The 20,380-nt window shown below is 35.2% G+C and overlaps 1 protein-coding gene across 1 annotated transcript in view; it reads right to left on the bottom strand.

Moving 5' to 3' along the window:
* ZPLD1 (zona pellucida like domain containing 1) overlaps nucleotides 1-20,131 on the bottom strand; it is a gene marked incomplete at both ends in the record, with an annotated part of 40,473 nt that extends 20,342 nt beyond the window's left edge. The window contains 2 exons of the mRNA XM_081326342.1: nucleotides 199-419; nucleotides 20,026-20,131. Coding sequence (XP_081182468.1) covers nucleotides 199-419; nucleotides 20,026-20,131 — 327 coding nt within the window. The remainder of the gene's footprint in view (nucleotides 1-198; nucleotides 420-20,025) is intronic.
* Nucleotides 20,132-20,380: the final 249 nt, after the last annotated feature.

Here is a 20,380-nt window from a genome sequence, read left to right as displayed (position 1 = left end):
CATTCCATAATATTACAACCAAGGGCACAAAGGAATAAACACTTTGAAATGAATTAGGCAATCTATCACCAATCAGAACATTATTACTCTTTAAATTAAAAGCATTCATATTTGTATGTCATGCCCTCATTTCACACAATTTTAGGTGCCTAACAACACCTAACAATTGTATGTAGCTTCTGAAGATTCTTGTCTTACCATTAAAGAACTTCCACAGGATTCCAAAGTGCTGAGATTGATTATGAAAATTACCACTGCTGGAAATGTGTTGTTGTTTATAAATCCCCTGCAGTGAGAGTCCCCGTGTTTCCCATTTAGTGCTAAATCAGTTTCAGAGTAACCAGAAAACAGGACAGTGCAAAAATTAATCTTCATAGTAATTGCCTGAACTCCACAGTAGACGTTGATATCTTGTTCTGCTACAATAAAAAAGGAACTATTCAAATTATGTTAAGTTATATATTTGAATGTTACATTAAGGAAGTAAGCCTAATTTCAAATCAATTTTAAAACAGACAATATAAGAAGCAAACTAAAAATAATAGCAATAATAACAAATGGAGCTCTCTTACCAATGAATTCCATAAGATTGTGCCACATCTGAGAATGCTACACTCTGCATCTTAATTACATGACTTTAATGTGACTTCATGTACTTCCCTGAATGGTGGAAATAAGCAGAGTCTTCTCTTCATTCCACATTTAGTTAGTTTTCTCTCAGCATACATAGAAAACAAGCCCCAAATATCCCCAAAAGTTTCAGTAAAGCACTATATTGGTATCATTTATATTTTGCATATAATTCTCCATTAAATAGCCATGCTAAATAGCAATCATTTAATGCAGTCAGAGACAAATATAAGTTAGCAATAAATAATTAGAATAAAATAACAGATTTCAGTTTTAATCAGCATCAAAACATGGAGTTTTACATACACATAAATGATCTGAAAGCAATAATTGATGAAACACCCTTATAACAAATAGTCAGATGATTAATGATTCACAGTACTAGTTTATTTTTGGCAAATAGCAGTTATAAAAAAAATTCCAGGTTATAATTTTAGCCATTACAATCAAGGAAGCTGAGATAGAAGAAAGTTTTCTAACAACATTTTAGCACAATAAAAAATGTATCTGCTATATTATAAAACATTAGATGACTTAGATGAGGGAATAGAAGGGGAACTTATCAAATTTGCAGATGACACTAAGCTAGCAGGAATAGCCACCACCCCAGAAAACAAGCTCAGGATCCAAAAAGATTTTCACAGACTTGAACAATGAACCCTATCCATCATGAAATTTAATGTTGAGAAAAGCAAGATTTTACATCAGGGGTCTTCAAACTTGGCCCTTTTATGACTTGTGGACTTCATTTCCCAGAATTCCTCAGCCAGGCATGCTGGCTAAGGAATTCTGGGAGTTGAAGTCCACAAGTCATAAAAGGGCTAAGTTTGAAGACACCTGTTTTACATTTAGGCACGAAAAACCAAAGGTACAAGAAGAGATTAGGTGAAACTTGGTTCAAAAACAGTAACTGTCAGAAGGACCTTGGAATCCTACTGGATGATCACTTAAATATGAGCCACCTATGCCAAAATAGCTAATACAATTCTTGCTTGCATGCAAAGAGGTATAGAATCAAAATCGTGTGAAATTTTAATACCGCTTTATAAATATCCTTAGTAAGACCACACCTGGAATAGTGCATCCAGTTTTGGTCACCAGGTTACAAAAAAGACTTTGGAAAAAGTGCAGAGAAGAGCAACTAGGATGATTAAAGGCCTGGAGACTCAAACATATGAAAAATGGTTCCATGAACTGGGTATGGCTAGTCTAGAGAAAAGAAGTACTAGGGGTGACATGATGGCAGTATTCCAGCCACAAAGACAAGGGGATCAACTTATTTTCCAAAGCATCAAAAGGCAAGACAAGAAGCAATGGATGGAAACTAATCAAGGAGAGAAGCAACCTGGAATTAAGGAGAAACTTCCTAACAGTGAGGACAATTAACCAGTGAAACAGCTTCATCACTGGAGGTTTTTAAGAAGAGACTGGACAGTGACCTATCTGAAATGGTGTAGGGTCTCCTGCTTGAGCTAGAAGATCTCCAAGGCCCTTTCCAGCTTTATTCTGATTGATTGATCATAAAATCTAATCAAAATAAATGAGTGCCATCAACTCACAGTATCATACAGTATATACATATTGCAGCTCCATATTTTATCCTTTATCATTGCCATATTTGTTTTGGACATCTATTTTAATAGTGAGCATACAGGCATCTATGCATACCTGAATGCGTACAACCCATCCAGTGTTGGTGAATAAGCATGGAAGCAAGCAGTTTCTATATACTAGATTGTGTATAATGTTCAGAATTCAAAACCTTTCAAGCTTGAAATAGTTGCTCCATATTTTGAACAGATTTGTGTAGCCTTTATGGAAGTGTTTGAATTTGAAATATGGCCATTTAATAGATAGAATAGTTGTAATGTTCTGTGTGAAAATTTTGCAAAACCTTACTACATACTGTACAAGCCTCCAGGATTTCTTCCACATACAGAGAGCAATTGGCTGGCTGCAAATGGATCAAGCAGGGTTTTTCTTTCACTTATCATATATTGTCAATAAATATAACTATGACATGATGTATTTTGTTTTCCTGTTTATAGTACATAATAGAAAATTGAGTTACTCCAAAAAAAAGGTGATACATTAGATCTATGTGAATTAGAGTTGATTTGATTCAAATGGTTTTTGGCATTATTTGATTTAAGTTCATAATGTCAGGGAGGAGGCTAAACTGATTCAATTCAACTGTTTTAAAATTCATTCATAGCTTATATTGCAGAAGATCAAAACAGCTGCACCTGCTTTGTTTTGATGAGGTAAAAATTACATGGGTAATAAAATCATTAGAGAATATTAAGCATGGCTACTTTCAGTTGGCTATCTTCAGTGAATACATCCCATAAGCCAGGAGTGTCAAACTGCTGGCCCACGGGCCAGACACATCACCAGGAAATTGTGCCCACTCCATTGCCGGCATGGAGAAAAAGCTTCAATACGTGATGTGACGTCACATGATCTCACAAGTTTGACATGTCTGCTCTAAATCATCCAACCAAGGACCTACATTATGCTGAACCAAGGGAGCAAATGTCCTAGCTCAACTTAAAAATTAAAATATTGTTTTAATTTTGTTTTTTGCTTGCTTTTCTGGATCACCAATCTATGTTATGGCACTAAGGGAGCACAATCAATTTGCTGTTATAGAGTGTTAAAGTCTCCTGTTTACTGATTTCATGGGGTGCCAGGTAGACTGACCAGAAATGAATCCTATATTGGCTTCCGTTTTGCGATTGCAGCACCGGCGGATGTGCCAGGGGATTGCTCTCTCCGCTGTCTGGTTTTTCTTCCACTGGGAGACCCTGAAAAGGGTCAAAGGTCACCCTGGAGGGGTGACAACCATGAGGAGGACCCCCGATTGATCGTGGCAGGGCAGCAGCCCTTCCATTTGATCTGGGGCAGCTCCTCAGACTGATGGAGAATGTTAATGGTCGATCACTAAGCCGTTACCAGACGAGGCCAAAATTACTACCAAGCACAATAAAAGCACCACAGAGGAATTGGGTGAGACCTTACCTTATCTTCTTTGTATTCCAAGTACTTTCCTGTAAAAGCTTCTTGAAATTTCTTCTCCCCCTTTAAAATGGCGGCATTTGACTACCTTGGGGAAATACTTGAAAAGAACAACTAAAAAGACAACTAAAAAAATAACTAAAAAGACAACTAAACAACTAAACAATTGGTCTTGCACTATTTGGATATTTGGGGTCCCCAAAAGTTCCTATTTCCATGGGGACCTATTATCTTATCTACTTGTTAAAAGTTGAAAAAAATTAAAGTTTGGAAAAAGACTTTACATGCTATCAGGGACATCTTGTGGCGAAGCCAGGTACAGCAAGTGAATATCTTTGACTGAGAGACCTGCTTACAGCCTAGACTTGTCCTTGGTATTATCTAAAAGAAATAAGAAGCTGAAACAGCTGGGCGGTGAATATAACTCTTAGGAATAGTGGAGGTGAACTTTCACTGACTCTTGTTAAAAAATAGCCTCCACTAAAGGACTATCTGTAACCATCATTGAAATAGAGGAATACCACCAACAAATTTCAGCTAATTATAAGCTTATACTTGAAAAAATCCTTGAAGATACTGAAGTAATGAAATCTAGACTGAAAGACAGAGGTGCCAGCTTAAATCTACAAAATGAAGCCCTGATTCCAGCTGAAGAACTTACAATCCAAAAAGCAACAGAAGAGGAAGAAATTAATATCAAGACAGAGGACTTTAAAGAACAACAAATACAATCTACTGAGAACTTTGACCACCAAATCCTGACTGCAACTAAAAAACCTATGATCCAAAAAGCAACAGAAGTGGAAAAAAGCAATACTAAGATGGAGAGTGCTAAAGATCAACAAGTACAGCATATTGAAAACCTAGACAACCAAACAACAATCACAACATTGGACATGACTTTTTACTTAAACCAGATGAAACCTGAGGAAGAAGAAGACCAGACTGAACTGAAGACAAATATACCAAACCAAACACAAAGATTTGAAAAACCAGGGCAACAATTTAATGATTATAAATGGGCCAGTTCCTTTGGAAAATTGGTATCTGGATGGTCTCCCTTGATTCAAGTAACATATACAGGAATGAAGGGAGATCCACTTGAGGATTTAAAGGCACTGGTATAGAAGCCTGTTTGGCACAAAAAGAAAGCCAGAGTTAGATTTTAAAAATGGGATCTTGTGATTTATGGTAGAAGAGCCTAAAATCTCACTTAATGGGCTAAAGGAAGATTTTAAAAGGTATCAATTGGCTTAATATTTAGGACTTAGATTTATAAGGGAAATGAAAATTAGCTATTAGAACATAGTTTTGAATTATAATACAGAGGATGAACTGAGACAATAAAGAATATTTTATTAGTAAGTAATGAGGTACTAGGATGAGAATTAGAACATGTTTGTGAAATAAAATAAGAATGTATTTAAGTAAGTAATGTGTGTATTTTAGATATGACAATTGTTATGTAGTGAAATTAAGGAAATTTGGGTTACCCGAAATCTAAATACTATGGATATTAAAGGTTAAATTGGAATACTGTAATTAAAAAATGAAATTAGGTAAAACTAAAAAACAGGACATGGATATGTACAAGTAAAAATATATTGATAAATGTCTTAATTGAATGTGCTATAACTAGAAATGTATCAGCTTGAATGTGATATTGTAAATATTAAGGGAAATAGAGAGGGAATTTTTGATGATGCAACCTGTGACATGTACAAAAGATTGAGCTATTGTTATTGAACTATTGATTACCCAATCACCATGCTGCTTTCTAAATATTTGGATGTAAAACTGGAAAACCAATAAAATTTGTTTAAGAACAAAAAGAAAGAAATGAATCCTATATTGTCGGTATCAGGCTAGACAGAATATTAGTTGTCCTAGAGTATAAGCAATGATTGAATATTTAAGGTAGCAAAGCAGGCATCTCTGATTCTCACTTTTTGCACAAGGGATAAATGGAAGAAAACTTCAAAGCCAGGGAGGAACTTAATGGCTACATGATCATTGTCTGTCATCTTCAACTAGTCAAATTTTTCAGTGAAAACTGCCATTATATGTTCTCATTTTATGTTTTCCTGGGACCCACTAGTTATCAATATATAACTATTCAGTGTTATGTGTAGGAAACACATTTACTTGTGTTCCAGTCCAACAATAAGGCCATTAGTCATGTTCTTCTCAAAGACAGCCAGAGCCCATAAAGAATACCTACAATCTTTATATTGATAAACATTATACTATTTTCCAAATGCAATAATTATCTGTTTCTATAAAAAAATGCCACATTTTCTGCAGCTCTGCATTTGCAGAATTAAAGATATATCTACATAGATGCACTACTTCTTTTTGAAATTTTCTGTAAAATGTCTAAACTGACTAGTTTTTGGAATATAATATAATGCAGATTTTTGCAGGGTACTTTTATAATTTCTTTTCTTTCCATGAATAGGTCACAGGCCATTAAAATTATTAACTACTGTTTGTTCATACATGCAAGGAAAACTGCTATTTTATGTTCAGGCTCTTGTTCCCTTTTTGTCTATCAAAATCTTTTTTGCCTGCCAGTGAGTTTCATTTTCTCCTGCTTTTATTCTGTCTCATTCAGAATAAAAAACTCGTACTGAATCGTGCTATTATTTCTGCCAAATGGGTTAGGGTTAGCATTATCAATCAATGGTTGACAATTACCTCTATGCATTTATGTACCCAGCTGTAATAACAAGGATATTAAACCAATCAATTTTCATCAATAGTGGAGAAAAAAAATGAACATGAGATTTTAGCACTAGCCGAAGGTAAAAAAAAGTAAAAGATCCTTTGCTTAGCAAAATTCAAACTTTTTTTCCAGGATTCAGCAGGATTCTGTTTGTTGCCTTTTCATCTTTTTTGCATTTCACTCTTGTTACAATTCACTTTTTTGTCTATGACTGAAACAACTCTTCTATTGTTGTTGATTTCATTACTAAGTGTTAATAGCATACTATGGCCTCTATAGTAAGGTTAACTGCTGCTTTGCAAAACCTGTTTCAGCTGGTTGTCTTGCATTTAAGGGAATACTTAAAGAGTGACTGGTATCAACAAGTTTTTGGAACAATTCGATTACTGGTAAAGATCTATGTCAGGGGTGTCAAACTGCCGGCCCGTGGGCTGGATGCATCACAACAAAACCACACTCATCCCATTGCTGGCAATGGGGAAAAAGTTCCGATACATCACATGCATCATGTGACGTCGCGAGTTTTAAATGTCTGATCTATTTGTTCCATCTATGGTTTGAAACCAAATTGCGGATAAATCATGTTTCCCAGTCTTGATGAGGAATGCAGTCTCTTTGTAACCTGCCTCCTTAGCCTAAATAACTTTTAAGTGTCTGCTTACATATGTACAGTACATATGTCACAACACACATATGAAAGAGACAGACATTGCATCTTGCCATTTGCCCACAGTCTATTGCTCCTGCAGCCACACTACAAATCATCATTATGTGCCTTATCTTCAAAATATATAACAATGACACCGTTGGTAAAATAGTTTTTCAGTGAAATCTCTTTTAATCCAGTACTGTTTCCTAAGTTCTCCTTACATGATTCTCCTTCTGGTCTGGGATTTATTGGAACATTGTACCATTTGTCCTTTGGTATCTCATGCTGTGCTGTCAGATGGCCCCACACAGCAGCTTCATGGAATGTTAATTAAGACCTTAGAAAGTACCAAAACCTGTGGAACACCATAAAGCAAGGACTGAGGATGAAACCTTTCTCCCACAATCAACAGTAGCAGGAATCCACCCCAGGACAAGAAGCAGAACCAACACAGTACCACCGAATCCCAAACTCCAAAGTCAATCCAAAAGGAAACAATGACTGATGGTATCAAAAGCTATTGAGAGTTCAAAAGCAAGGATGGACACAATGGCCCTATCTTGCTCCCGCTAGAGATTGATCAAAAGAGCAGCCAATATTGTTAAGTTTACCCAGTCCTGAATCTTGACTGAAAGATAACCAGATAAACTGCTTCTTTCTGGATTTCGGATCTGCAAACCTATTGTGCAACCACCTTCTCAACAACTTCCCCTAAGAAGGAAATTTCGGAAACTGGACAAAGGTTGTCTAATATAGCTGGGTCTGGCAATGATTTTTTGAAAAGGGGGTGAACCATTACATCTTTAAAAGATGGTGACACAATGCCTTCTCTCAGAGAAGAATTTACCGCTGTCAGCACCAAGTCACGCATAACCTCCCTAGATATTTTGTGCTTAGCCACTCAAGTTTTGCAGATTTTTAAAATTCTGCCTGACACAGAAGGGCTGAAGATTATGAAAAAGATAAGCTTGTGCTTGCTCAGTGATACATGTTTTCCTGCAATATACGTTTTAAACACTATAATTTTCACTTGCATGCAATGAAAGCAAAGGTCTGGATGCCTATCATACATTTTGCTTCAATTAACCTGTTCTGTGCTTTTATAGATATAAACCATAAAATAAAAGTGCAAATAATAAATGGACAATCTTTTTCTAAGGTTAAAAGGCACATTTTATGCAAATCTCAACTAACACCAAGATTCTACATACAGCTCAAACCAGTAAATATCCCAATAGATTTGGTACAATATCCAGTAGATGTCTTAGTCTTGCAGCAGTAGTATTACTTACAATCAACTATGAGAAGTTAAATCATTATAAATAAATGTTGCTCATCCCAAGCCTCTTCACATGTCAAGAGCAAATAAACATACAATACCTCAGATAAGTGTTCAGATGATATTGCATCATCTATTGTCCAAATTTCCTTTTGCAACATCTTCAATTCATAATTGTTTACTATGATATCATATTTGTAAAAAGAAGTTCAAAATAAACACAATGTTTGATATAGCAATTACTATATGTCAGAGTGAAATCATGCTTCTTCACAAAACACCACTGTATCCATGACAACAAATATCTCCTACATAGTTAACATACTTTTAATAATAATATTATAATAATAAACCTTTATTGTCAAAGTACAACATGTGTACATTGAGATTAGCTGAGCCTCCCCCCGTGCTCTCTCCCCCCCAACACACAGTGACAACAAACCCTCCATCCCACCACACTATGTGAACCAACTACACCACACACCGGCCTCCCAAGTCAATTCTGCATAAGATTATGTCCCATTTAAAAGCCTAACAGCCCACGGATAAAAGCTATTTTTCAGTCTGTTGGTACGGCTGGCTATATTCCTATATCTCCTACCGGATGGTAGGAGAGTAAATAGATACCGTCCAGGGTGTGAGTCATCCCTGAGAATCTTCCTCACTCTTCCAAGGCAACGAGCCCTGGCGATGTCATCCAGTGGTGTCAGGGAACAGCCCACAATGTCTTGTGCTGTAATACTTTCCTATCTGCGGCTGTCAGACCAGCATACCAAACCACAATACCATACGAGAGGACGCTCTCTATAGTAGACCGGTAAAAGAGGGTCATTAGCTGTTGTTCTACCCTGTTCTTCTGCAAGACCCTAAGAAAGTGAAGCCTCTGTTGGGCCTTTCTAGCCACCTGAGTTGTGTTAACTTTCCAGGTCAGATCTTCACAGAGGTAGACTCCCAGAACTTAAAATTTAACCCACTCCTTAAAATTTTCCAGAGTATTTTCACATTTCAGGATAAAGTTGTCACTTGAAGTTGAAAAAGAATGCAACCATTCATCCAACTAGTTTGCCACATAGACACATTCCATTTCATCTTTGACAACTTGTGAAGAGAATCTTGATGTTTGAAGAGCAATGACCAAGTAGCTTACTCTATCCAATTGGTATTTTCAATACTAGTCACCTACAGCACACCTAAACAACTTGATAAAATTTGAATCTGCATGGATATAAGATTTCTCAACAAGTACATTACTCTTACAGTGGATGACATATTTTATGATCCATATGTTGCTAAATTATTCTCCAAACCTGCTCTTAATGCTGATTGCTATAAATTGGATATCCATCCGATTTATAGTTGTGTTATATACCTGTTACTTTTTTTTGCTGTATCTCAGTATTAAAATGTCTGTCAGCTACTGAAATATTCCAAAAAGTATTTGCTGTGTTAATTACTGAATTAAAAGGCATATTTAACATTAGTAGTGACACATGATTGTATGGCACCACTTCATGTGAACATAGTTTTCATAGTTTTTACCATTTGCATTATGTCAATATGATCTTAATTAGAGCAAACGTGAATTTAACAATTTAACAATTGTTAAAATTCTTTGGCTATGTGTTTTTGTCAAATAGTGTTGGCAAATCTCCATAAGGTACATGCCATAAAAATTGCATTGCCAACTGTTCCCACTTTCATATGCAGTCTGGTGGATTTCCTGGTCTTCCAATCTTATCTCGGATTGTCAGAAATCTTAGGAGAAAAGATTACACATAGGAATACCTGAGACCTATTATTTGACTCTGATTTTGTTGTGTCATATTTTAGATCTACAAAAATAAATGGAAATCATGGTAGATGACAGTCATCCCACAAATATTGCCATAAGGCAAAGTCTACAGTGTTATGTATGCCAATAGGACTTACACAACTATGGAACCGAAATATGTTCTAATATAAAGAGAATTTCTTACTGCTGTTCTGGTATGCTGCAACTTTGTTGTGTACTTGTGTGGTTCTTTTTTCACTATTATAACTGATGAAAAGTTTCTTCAGCCAATATGCAACAATCCATCTTTTCAGCTCCTCTGCTTACTAAACAATTATGCGCAAAGAATATAACTGCAAAATCCTTTATCTCTTAGGAAAAAATTATAAGCTAGTTATTTCTCCAAACAACTGGTACTAAATCAACTTCAATGACACTTTGAACTTTGTTCAAAAGCATACCATATCTCTCCCAAACTTTATCACTTTCACAGGTAGATGCCTTTATATGATGAAGTGGAAAATTTTTGGAACAGTGGAAAATGCACAATGGGAATTGTCCATATGGGAATTGTCCATATGACATAAAGCACATGTAATAATTGAATAATGTGTCAATATTTATCATTATGCCAAGCTGTAGATTCACATGATAAGTGTCCCCATATTTTATTTTATTTATTTTATTTTTCCCATCATTACTATGAAATGAAATCAGTGAAGATTTTTGTTGTTATTAATAGTCAGTATTCTGCAATAAAATTGATTACAACCAGATCTGCCAAATAATAATTTATACAGTCTTAAAACAATTTTGTTAGTATCAAATCAAAATATACACTGCATCATGATCCTGGCACAAGGAAGCAGCCCTCAAGTCAGAGAATTATTCCACAACTCTAGTCATTCTATAATACATTTCTAAATGATGATGATGATATCCACCTTATCAGAAAAAGACTTGTGTGTCATGTTACACTCACTGGTGTTTATTACACCACCACAATTCCTATCTCCAGAAAACCATTCATTAGACTCCAGGCTAGTTTTAGTTTTCATATCACAGAATTTGTGGAAAGTGTAATATTTCTATTGCAACATTAGTGTTAGAGTATTGTTTACTTTTTGTCATAATTAGAAGGAAAAGAAGGGATGTGACATTCTGTTTAATCTGCTCTATGATCTTACATTAGTTCCAATGAATACTTATTTACATAGAGAAATTAACCAGTCCAGACTTAGAACTGAGCAGAAAGAAGGCTTGCGTCCAGAAATAAAAAATGTATAAGACAAGGCAGAAATGGTTTAATAGTGTTCTAGTGTTAAGGAGGCTTGTTGCAATGAGTCTTTCATTTCCATCTTTTGCAGGGATCTTCAAGAGGTGTAGCAGTGAGGAAGAAGAATTTGAGTTGGAGTGTTTGGGGGTTTTTTAAGGACTAAGACATAAAGATGCTGGAAAGCAGCAAAGGTTATAAATCACTCCACCTCTTATTTCATTTGCAATAATCCCCCACTTCATTTGCAACAAAGCTCACAAAATCAAAGCTCTGAACCATACATGCATATAGTGCCATATTACTTTTGAAAGAAAAACAGACAAAAAGTTGGGAAGAGAAGAGTAACAATAATAACTATCCTGCTTGGAGTGAAGAGACAGTTCTAAATAAACATTATAGGAAAATCATTTCTAACTTCTGCTGAAGATTAAAAAATAGATATCTTCTACCCCACTCACTCCTATGAGTTTCCTCCACAGTTCTATGCATCATTTTCGTAGTTCTTACATGTACATGTTTGATGGATAAACAAAATATTGATCTTGCTTTTAAACTATTTGCAAAGATGTGCTCAGTAAAACATTTCAGAAATGAACAGTGAGAATTACAGTGGAAAAGGTGACTGGACAAACATATTGAAAATCTGAAGAGTTATTTATGATTTCTTTTATAAACTAAATTTGTCTTAAGAACTAGTTTTAGCTGTGCTAGAATTATCTTTATCTTTTACATGTTAGGATAAATATTGCTGAACAAGAAACATTTAATCTTCTCCATGCTATAATTATTTTTCATGCTCCACCACTATTTGGATCATTAATTTAAACAGGGAATTTATTAGATCATCATTATAATTTAGTGTTTTTAAAATATCAACTGATTAAATATTGTCATTAATCAGTATGTCAGAATGAATAATAGCACTGTGTTTTCAATTACCTGACAATACTGGAATATTGAACACAAATATACAATTTCTAATTATGACAAGGGACAGTGTCTCTAGATCAATTTAATAGTAGTTTCTACAGGAACAGAAGAGATTTTATCAATCCAGGAATCTATTATTAAAATAAGTGAAGGGGAATGGCAGTTACTTAGTAATTGAATTTTTTTTCAAGAAACACTGCCCACTAACTGACTAACAAAATACATTAGCTTATGTATTTTTAATATTGTTGCTTCCCACATGTTAAATATAATGAACATTTAACTAAACTATGAAATGAGGTCATATCTGAGACATTTGATCTACTGTAAATATAATATAACCTGTAATATATAATTTGTAATGATAAACTCATGATAGGATCCATTACCTCAATCTTCATGCATTTAGGGTTCTTTTAGCACAGAGCTCCATGCAAATATAATTTTATTGATTATTTTTGTATGAAATAGTCTTTATGGTTAGTTTATATGTATGGTTGAGTGCATTTCCAGAAACCATGATGCAGATAGTTAGAAGCTCTGACAAACTAAGAAGAGGACTAATATAAATTGGCACAGTCTCAATTCCCCACTATTTTTTGTTACCTATAAACTGAATATATGCACAGGACTCTTCATTTCATGTTACAATAAATATATTATAGAATGTACAGTTGGCATTACTGGCTTTACTGTTATCATAATTACTTCAATGTATAACTTGCTTAGTTACCAAAAGGGCTAGAATGAAGGAAAAAACTAAAAGGTAGGTAGGTACATATGTAATTAGGTAGGGAGATAGGAAGGTGTGGGGAGGGAGGCAGGGAGGCAGGGAGGGAGGGAGGGAGGATACCAAGCTTTGGAAATAAAATTGATTCCAACAGACAAATCACACATCATTTATCACCACCTATTAGTGTTTGTTATAGTGTTGTATCTATATTTTGATATGTTGTTATGAAAGAAATAGCAAAAGTCTTTTCCATAGTAAGATGTTGGAAATATAAGAGTGTAAAAAATGCTTGCCTATCCATCATCAAAGAAAAAAAGATATATAAGAGATTTAAGTCAAAGTAAGAAGCCAAAACTTTGATTTCAGAATTTTTGCTATGATGTTTGCTATAATTATCTCCTTTTTTGAACAATCTAATTTAAAAGTTACTGTCTTTTGGCAAAAAGAGTTCATAAATATTTGGGAATCCCAAGGTACCCAATGATAATCATTATTATCAAAAGTTATTACCAGTATTAATACATTTTAATCAATCAGTGACATTTTAGAGATACCACTAAATTTTTTTGTTATATTAAAACATCAGGAGAAGAACTTTTGGAAGGAAGTGTTTAGTTTTGTTTTTCTCATAGTCTTTTCTGCATAACATCTAAAAGCCAAATGACTGATGTGACTTGTAATTAGCATATTTTCATTCATTCATTTCAAATATAGTACTGGAACAATCTATAGATAGGGATATAGATTTATCAAAATATATACGTATAAAAGGAAATTTAAAGTCATAAAAATAGCACAGAGAAACAGTTATATATTTCTGGAAACTTAATGAAAATAACTCAGCATTATAAATTCAAGTGAAAAGTATGACATAATATTATTAAACAATGCTTTTTATAATGTTCTATATTTAATCATAGAACTGGTTGAAAGTGATATAAACTCTGTGAATAAAAAAAATGGTTATAAATCAATGCCAAAACGAACAGTGCTTCTATTAAGGCATTTACTTATACTATACAGAGCTATGAACAAATTTTCCACATGTTCCTATTTTATTTATTTTTGCATGGGTAAAATAATTTTGAAAATGACATGTATATAAAGCATGGGAATAAATATTCTCCTTCTAATGGATTTATTATGCAGGACATATATGTATGTATGACTTATAATTGATTTTCAAATATGGTTTGAAAAGATTGAATCTATTCTGCATAATTAACATATACATACATTTTTGTTACCATTTATAGTAGATAAACACACATGTATACAAAAGTCTACACTGGCCTTCAAATCTGTGAATAAAATTAAATTAATGCATCAGCATATGCTCCACTCTCACTGTGTATAATATTAATGCTACAGAAGCACAGAAGGCCAGCTTTGAACTATTTATTGTGATATGCGTATTTTTATTCAAGAACCCAGTGGAACTATTAATAATAATTTTCAATATAAAGATGCATCCTTAATAAACCCAATCTTCAAAGACTTCTTTTCTACACTCACTTCAGCTATTTCCTGTATTTAAATCTAGAAATGATTTAAAGAGGAGAAATGAGCAAAGATTGAGGACATTAGCATAATACAATATACACAACCTATTCATTCTAAAGGCAAGGGTGAAGGCAACTGCTTCAACACATTGACATAATGAAAAGAGTTAACTATCTGATAAAGCTGATAAAATATTTTAAAAGTGTTTTTAGTACTGAAAATTCTTATGCATGTTTGGAAGGCTATTTTGAATCTTAGGAATAAATGCAATGGAGAACCTCAAGCAGGAACAACTTCATTGTTAATGTAGTAACACAGCTGTACAAAATACTAGAAATAGCTGCTTCACAATGGACAGGTGCACATATGAAGAATCATGAGTTTCATCTTTATAAGCTTCATACATCTGCTTTGAAAGTTGCCCATGGCTGTCTCAGCAGGGATAAAGGGATGCTTTGCACAGCCTTATAATTTTCAGAATAACAGTACAAGAGCGGGTCACTTTTACAACTTGTTCTTACTCCATTGTTGCTTCTCCACAGTTACTTGTGAACAATGGTCTATAACACAGGTCTGCAACCTGCGGCTCCGGAGCCGCATGTGGCTCTTTCAGCTGTCTCCTGCGGCTCCCAGGCCTCTGCCATGTGCAGTCCAAAAAAAAAAAAAAAGTGGGACTAAAAAAGTTCAACCAATCAATTCAAATATGCAGGGTAGGTGCATATCTCGCCTTGTCTCCACTCTTCAGTCAAACCCTGTTCTGCGCATGCGCGCATGTACGCACACGTGCACACATTTTTTGCGGCTCCCAGTTTTTCCTTTTGTGAGGGAACCGGTTCCGAGTGGCTCTTTCACTGTTTCAGGTTGCTGACCCCTGGTCTATAAACTCCAAGACTCAGCATTTAATTTGATTTACTTGAGTCTCTATAAAAATAAAAACAAGCATCTGTTTCCCCTGAACCAGAACATTCTTTTTATACATACTGTATTTTCTGGCGTATAAGACGACTGGGCGTATAAGACGACCCCCGACTTTTGAGAAGATTTTCAAGATTTTTCATCTTATACGCCGGAAAATACTTACATGCCAGTTGCCAAGTGTCCGACACAAGCCCGATTCAGCCCCGTCTGATGCAGATGGTGCAAAGCCTCCCTTTTGAAGCCCAAAGGGGCTTTTTCTTCCACCCACCCTTTGGAATAAATGCAAGAGCTGCGTTCACACAACGCGCTCTTCCAGGTCAGACTCTGCAAACGGCATGCCAGAAGCCACAACCACCGCGGGAACTCCGAGTCACCGCCTTTCGGCAGCCTGCACGGCCAAGCACAATCTGGCTTTGAGAGTACATTTGCAGACAGAGCAGCCGCCGCGTCTGGAGCCAAGCCCCACCCAGGAGGCGGTCGGCCAGGCGGGCCCGGAAGACGCGCTGGAGAGCCGGGCTTGGAGCGGCCATGCCGAGGCTGGCTGGCGAGGGCTGCTGCGTGGTCTGCGGGTGAGAGGGGTGCCAGGCCACCAAGTACCACTGTCCAGACTGCCTGGAGAGATAGCGGGTAGCAGGGCGCGCTCTGCTTATGCTCAGATGCCAATTGGGTGAGGGGGAGGGGCTTCCTGCCGCTCCCGGGGTCTGGCGTTTGTAAGGGGGAGGGGATGCTTTTTCAAAAGGCAATTAGACTTTCTTTGTTTTTCCTTGAAGACATTTCGCTTCTCATCGAAAAACTGAAGAAGCTTCTTAGATGAGAAGTGAAATGTCCTCAAGGAAAAACAAAGAAAGTCCAGTTGCCTTTTGAAAAAGCATCTTTGTAAAATTAATGTATACTCTATAAGGTGCATCCTATACTATTCAAAACCAATAGCTTTTCCAGTTCTCATAGATTTAATGGTATCATTGTTTGAAGTCATAAAGGTTCGTATAAAAATATTATGTGACTAGGTGTAATATTTGAAAGACAATATTGTTTAAAATGTGATCATTATTTCTTAGAAATTTTCTCTCAAATAATAATAATATGCAAAATATTTTTTAAAAAAGTCTAGAAAGCTAAAAATCAAATTTCTACTGGGATTTCCTTATGAGGCATATTGAAAATGGACTACATGGATTTATTTTGTTCACATAAGGTGGACGGTCTTTCTATTAGTAGGAAATTAAAACCATAATTATCAAGATCACTATCACTATCATCAAAGATTGTCCTTCCTTGAATTCAGTCCTGTGGCAATAAATTTCTCCAAAACATCTGGTGCAAATACTTATTTGTGTAATAATCTACCTATAAACAAAAAACTGCTAGAAAAAAATTCAGATGATGATGATGATATTTTTTATTATTATTATTATTATTATTATTATTATTATTATTATTATTATTATTATTATTATTATTATTATTATTCACAGTCATCCAGATGTTCAGACTGGATTTGGCATTTTTATCTACCTATCAAATCCTTATCAAGGACCTGAGATAGGCAGATGTAGATGTTTGATGGTATTACAGATATCGTCGCAGGATGGAAGCAGTTCCTAGTAAGACTGCCTTTTGCAATTGACTGATGACAAATTTGTCAATGCCATATTCCAAATTATTCCAAATAATTTCAAATTTGTCAATGCCAAATTATTATTATTATTATTATTATTATTATTATTATTATTATTATTATTATTATTATTATTATTATTATTATCAGATGAGTTTGCCTCAGTAACTTTCATTTCTGAACTGTCAAAGGGTGGGAGGAAGGCATCTGGAAAAAAAATCATTATCATTTTTGCCTTCTGTTTGAGAGATCTCACTTGGCAAGAGTGAGAAATGCAGAAATTTCACAAGAGCAACACCGAAGGCTGGATCTAAGTGGAAGTGAAAACCAGCTTCAAAAATAATATCTATTTCAAGCACCCACTTGAGCAGCAGTAAAAGCAAATGGCACTTTTTTTCCTCTGAATGCTGCTATAAGCTTATCTTGCTCATCATTATAAGAAATGTTTAGAAATTGGAAATTATTTCAGTGATAATTGAATAAATGGATTACTTCATTTTATTTTATTTTATTTATTTATTTTATTTTAATCCCATTTATATCCTGCCCTTCTCCGAAGACTCAGGGCGGCTTACAATTTAAAGCACAAACCAATGTGCTTAGCAATAGTCTTCATTCTATGTACCGTAGTTTCCGGCGTATAAGACTACTTTTTAACCCATGAAATTCTTCTCAAAAGACAGGGGTCGTTTTATACGCCGGGTGCTGAAAATTTAGGGACAGGGCTAGCTGGAAAACCTGGAGCAGATCTCCCATTTAGTCTGTGCAGGGAAAGCGGGACCAATTGGAGAAGAAGCTGCAGTCTGTTATTTTTTACAGGCTGGGGTCTGGGCGTCTTTTCTTCTAAAGTTGAAGAGCAGCTGTAATTTATCCCAACTTGAAAGGCAGGTGGGGAAGGCAGCAGCCAGAGCAGCGGCTTAGCTCTAAGGACACATTTGACTCAGGAACTGGGCGGGCTGGCTGGAAAACCTGGAGTGGATCTCCCATTTGGTCTTTTTTTTTAAATCCCATTTATATCCTGCCCTTCTCCGAAGACTCAGGGTGGCTTACAATTTAAAGCACAAATCAATGTGCTTAGCAATAGCCTTCATTCTGTGTATATGCCTGTTTATTAGGGCTTTCACACACACCCCAAGCAGCATTATTACAAAGTCAGCTTATTGCCCCCAACAATCTGGGTCCTCATTTTACCTACCTCAGAAGGATGGAAGGCTGAGTCAACCTTGAGCCTGGTGGGATGCGAACCTGCACTAATTGAATCTGCTTGTTTCCTTTCAAAAGATTTTCCACATCTGTAGCACAGCATTTATCACAATATTTACGCAGAGTATTTCTTGTTTTATATGAATTAATCTTCAGAATCTTCAGTTCTGCCATGTTTTGATCTAAAGCGTTACATCAAGTTCTAAACTTCAGATTCAAATTATGCACAAACTTTTATCTGCATGAATTCATTCATTCTAAAAGTTTGTAAATAATGTGAAGCCCTAACTGAATTTTCTTGTTTTTCTTTTGGAGGTTGGAACCAGCTTTAGCTAGAAGTGTTCACTGATCAGAAAGGCGAGCAGATAGTTTGTTTTTTCTGCCATCTCTATTTGGGACTGAAAATATATGGCCCATAAGCCAGCAGTTTAGACAGAAAAAAATCATGTTTTTTGTCCCCATTAAAGAATAAAGCAATCTAGAAGTAAAGAGATTACCATTTAATCCAAAATTCTAAATCTAAAGTTAGCATCCCACCACGTCAAACAGAAATCACAAATCATTTTCAGTTATTCATTATTAACTGCTCAGATTCACTAAGTTATTAAATTAGCATTTAATGAATTTTAAATTTCTTTTAAAGCTCAATTATTCTTCTATTTTATTTTGTAATTATCTTTTTTCTGAGATTAAGTAAAAAGAGCCTTGGTGGAGCAGTGGGCTAATGCCTCCTTAAGTAACACCAGCTGCCTGCAATTAGTGCAGGTTCGCATCCCACAAGGCTCAAGGTTGACTCAGCCTTCCATCGTTCCGAGGTAGGTAAAATGAGGACCCAGATTGTTGGGGGCAATAAACTGACTTTGTAATAATGCCACTTGGGGGGGCGAAAGCCCTAATAAGCAGGCATATACATAGAATGAAGGCTATTGCTAAGCACATTGATTTGTGCTTAGATTGTAAGCCGCCCTGAGTCTTCGGAGAAGGGCAGGATATAAATGGGATTTTTTTTAAAAAAAGTATAGACAATCAATTATTTTTAATATGCTATGCTGTTAATTGTATGGTATGTTTAATGTATAAAGATACGGTTAATCAAACCATCCTGAAGGTGTATTTTAATAGATCAATGCTTTTAAAAATGGTTGAGTTAACTTAGGAGCAGAACTCCACTAACCATTTATTGAATATGCCTCTCTTTGATTTAACAATCTCAAGATGGCAAAAGAATGCAAATTTATATCATTTAACATTCTGCCTTTAATTATTATGTACATAAGGCTCAAATAATCTATTCATACTCCTGACTTGGAATTTCATAATGTTTATTGGGAAGGTCAATGAGACATTTTAATTGAGAATTACTGGCAGTTTTTAACCTTTCATGATCAAAACCTTTAGGATAATATTCTTACTTAATGGTAGTCACAGAACTAGGAACTGTATCTATGTGTTTTGAATTCAGTCTCAAAAACAAAAATCATGAATTTTCTAACCATGCATCTACAATCTTCCACTATTGTTGGGAAAATGTGTTGATGTATAAAATTCACTGTTTTAATCACAACATGAAACTCTTATTTTTATTTTCATTAGTAGTGGCCATACTTCAATGAAGCAGAGCTTATATTTCTATGTTTCTTCAATGGAATTCAATCCTTAATGAATACTCTCTATATGCTTCTTTGACTACAAAGGTTGGCATTTATTACAAGTATCCTTTCAAAGCAGGGGAATAAAAACTTTACATTTAAAATATAGTAGTAAATACTTACCAGGAAACCTGCTATGTAAGATAGCATCACAGTTATATCCATTGAATTGTGCAGTCACTGACAGCAATTTTACAGACAGCAAAAGCAGGAGCCATATTTGTTCCATTGCAAAAGCTAGGGAAATAATAGGCAGATCATATTTGAAACAGAAGCGTCAGAACAGGATGCGATACTTGATCTGATTTTAGAAAGTCTACGGTATAAGTAAAGTATTCTTATAGAATGTGAATGTTTGCTTATAATTCTTTAATTAAGAAAACTCTATTTTCATTCTTCTTGCATTCCATTCAAAATATTTTATTTTATAATTTCTTTTCTTTCAAAAAAAATATTTTGTTTTAAATTCCTTTCTTAC

This window comes from Vipera berus, assembly GCF_964194415.1.
Source record: "Vipera berus genome assembly, chromosome: 4".
Taxonomy (NCBI): domain Eukaryota; kingdom Metazoa; phylum Chordata; class Lepidosauria; order Squamata; family Viperidae; genus Vipera; species Vipera berus.
The sequence above is the reverse complement of the archived record's forward strand: the minus strand, read 5'-3'. Positions and strand labels throughout refer to the sequence as shown.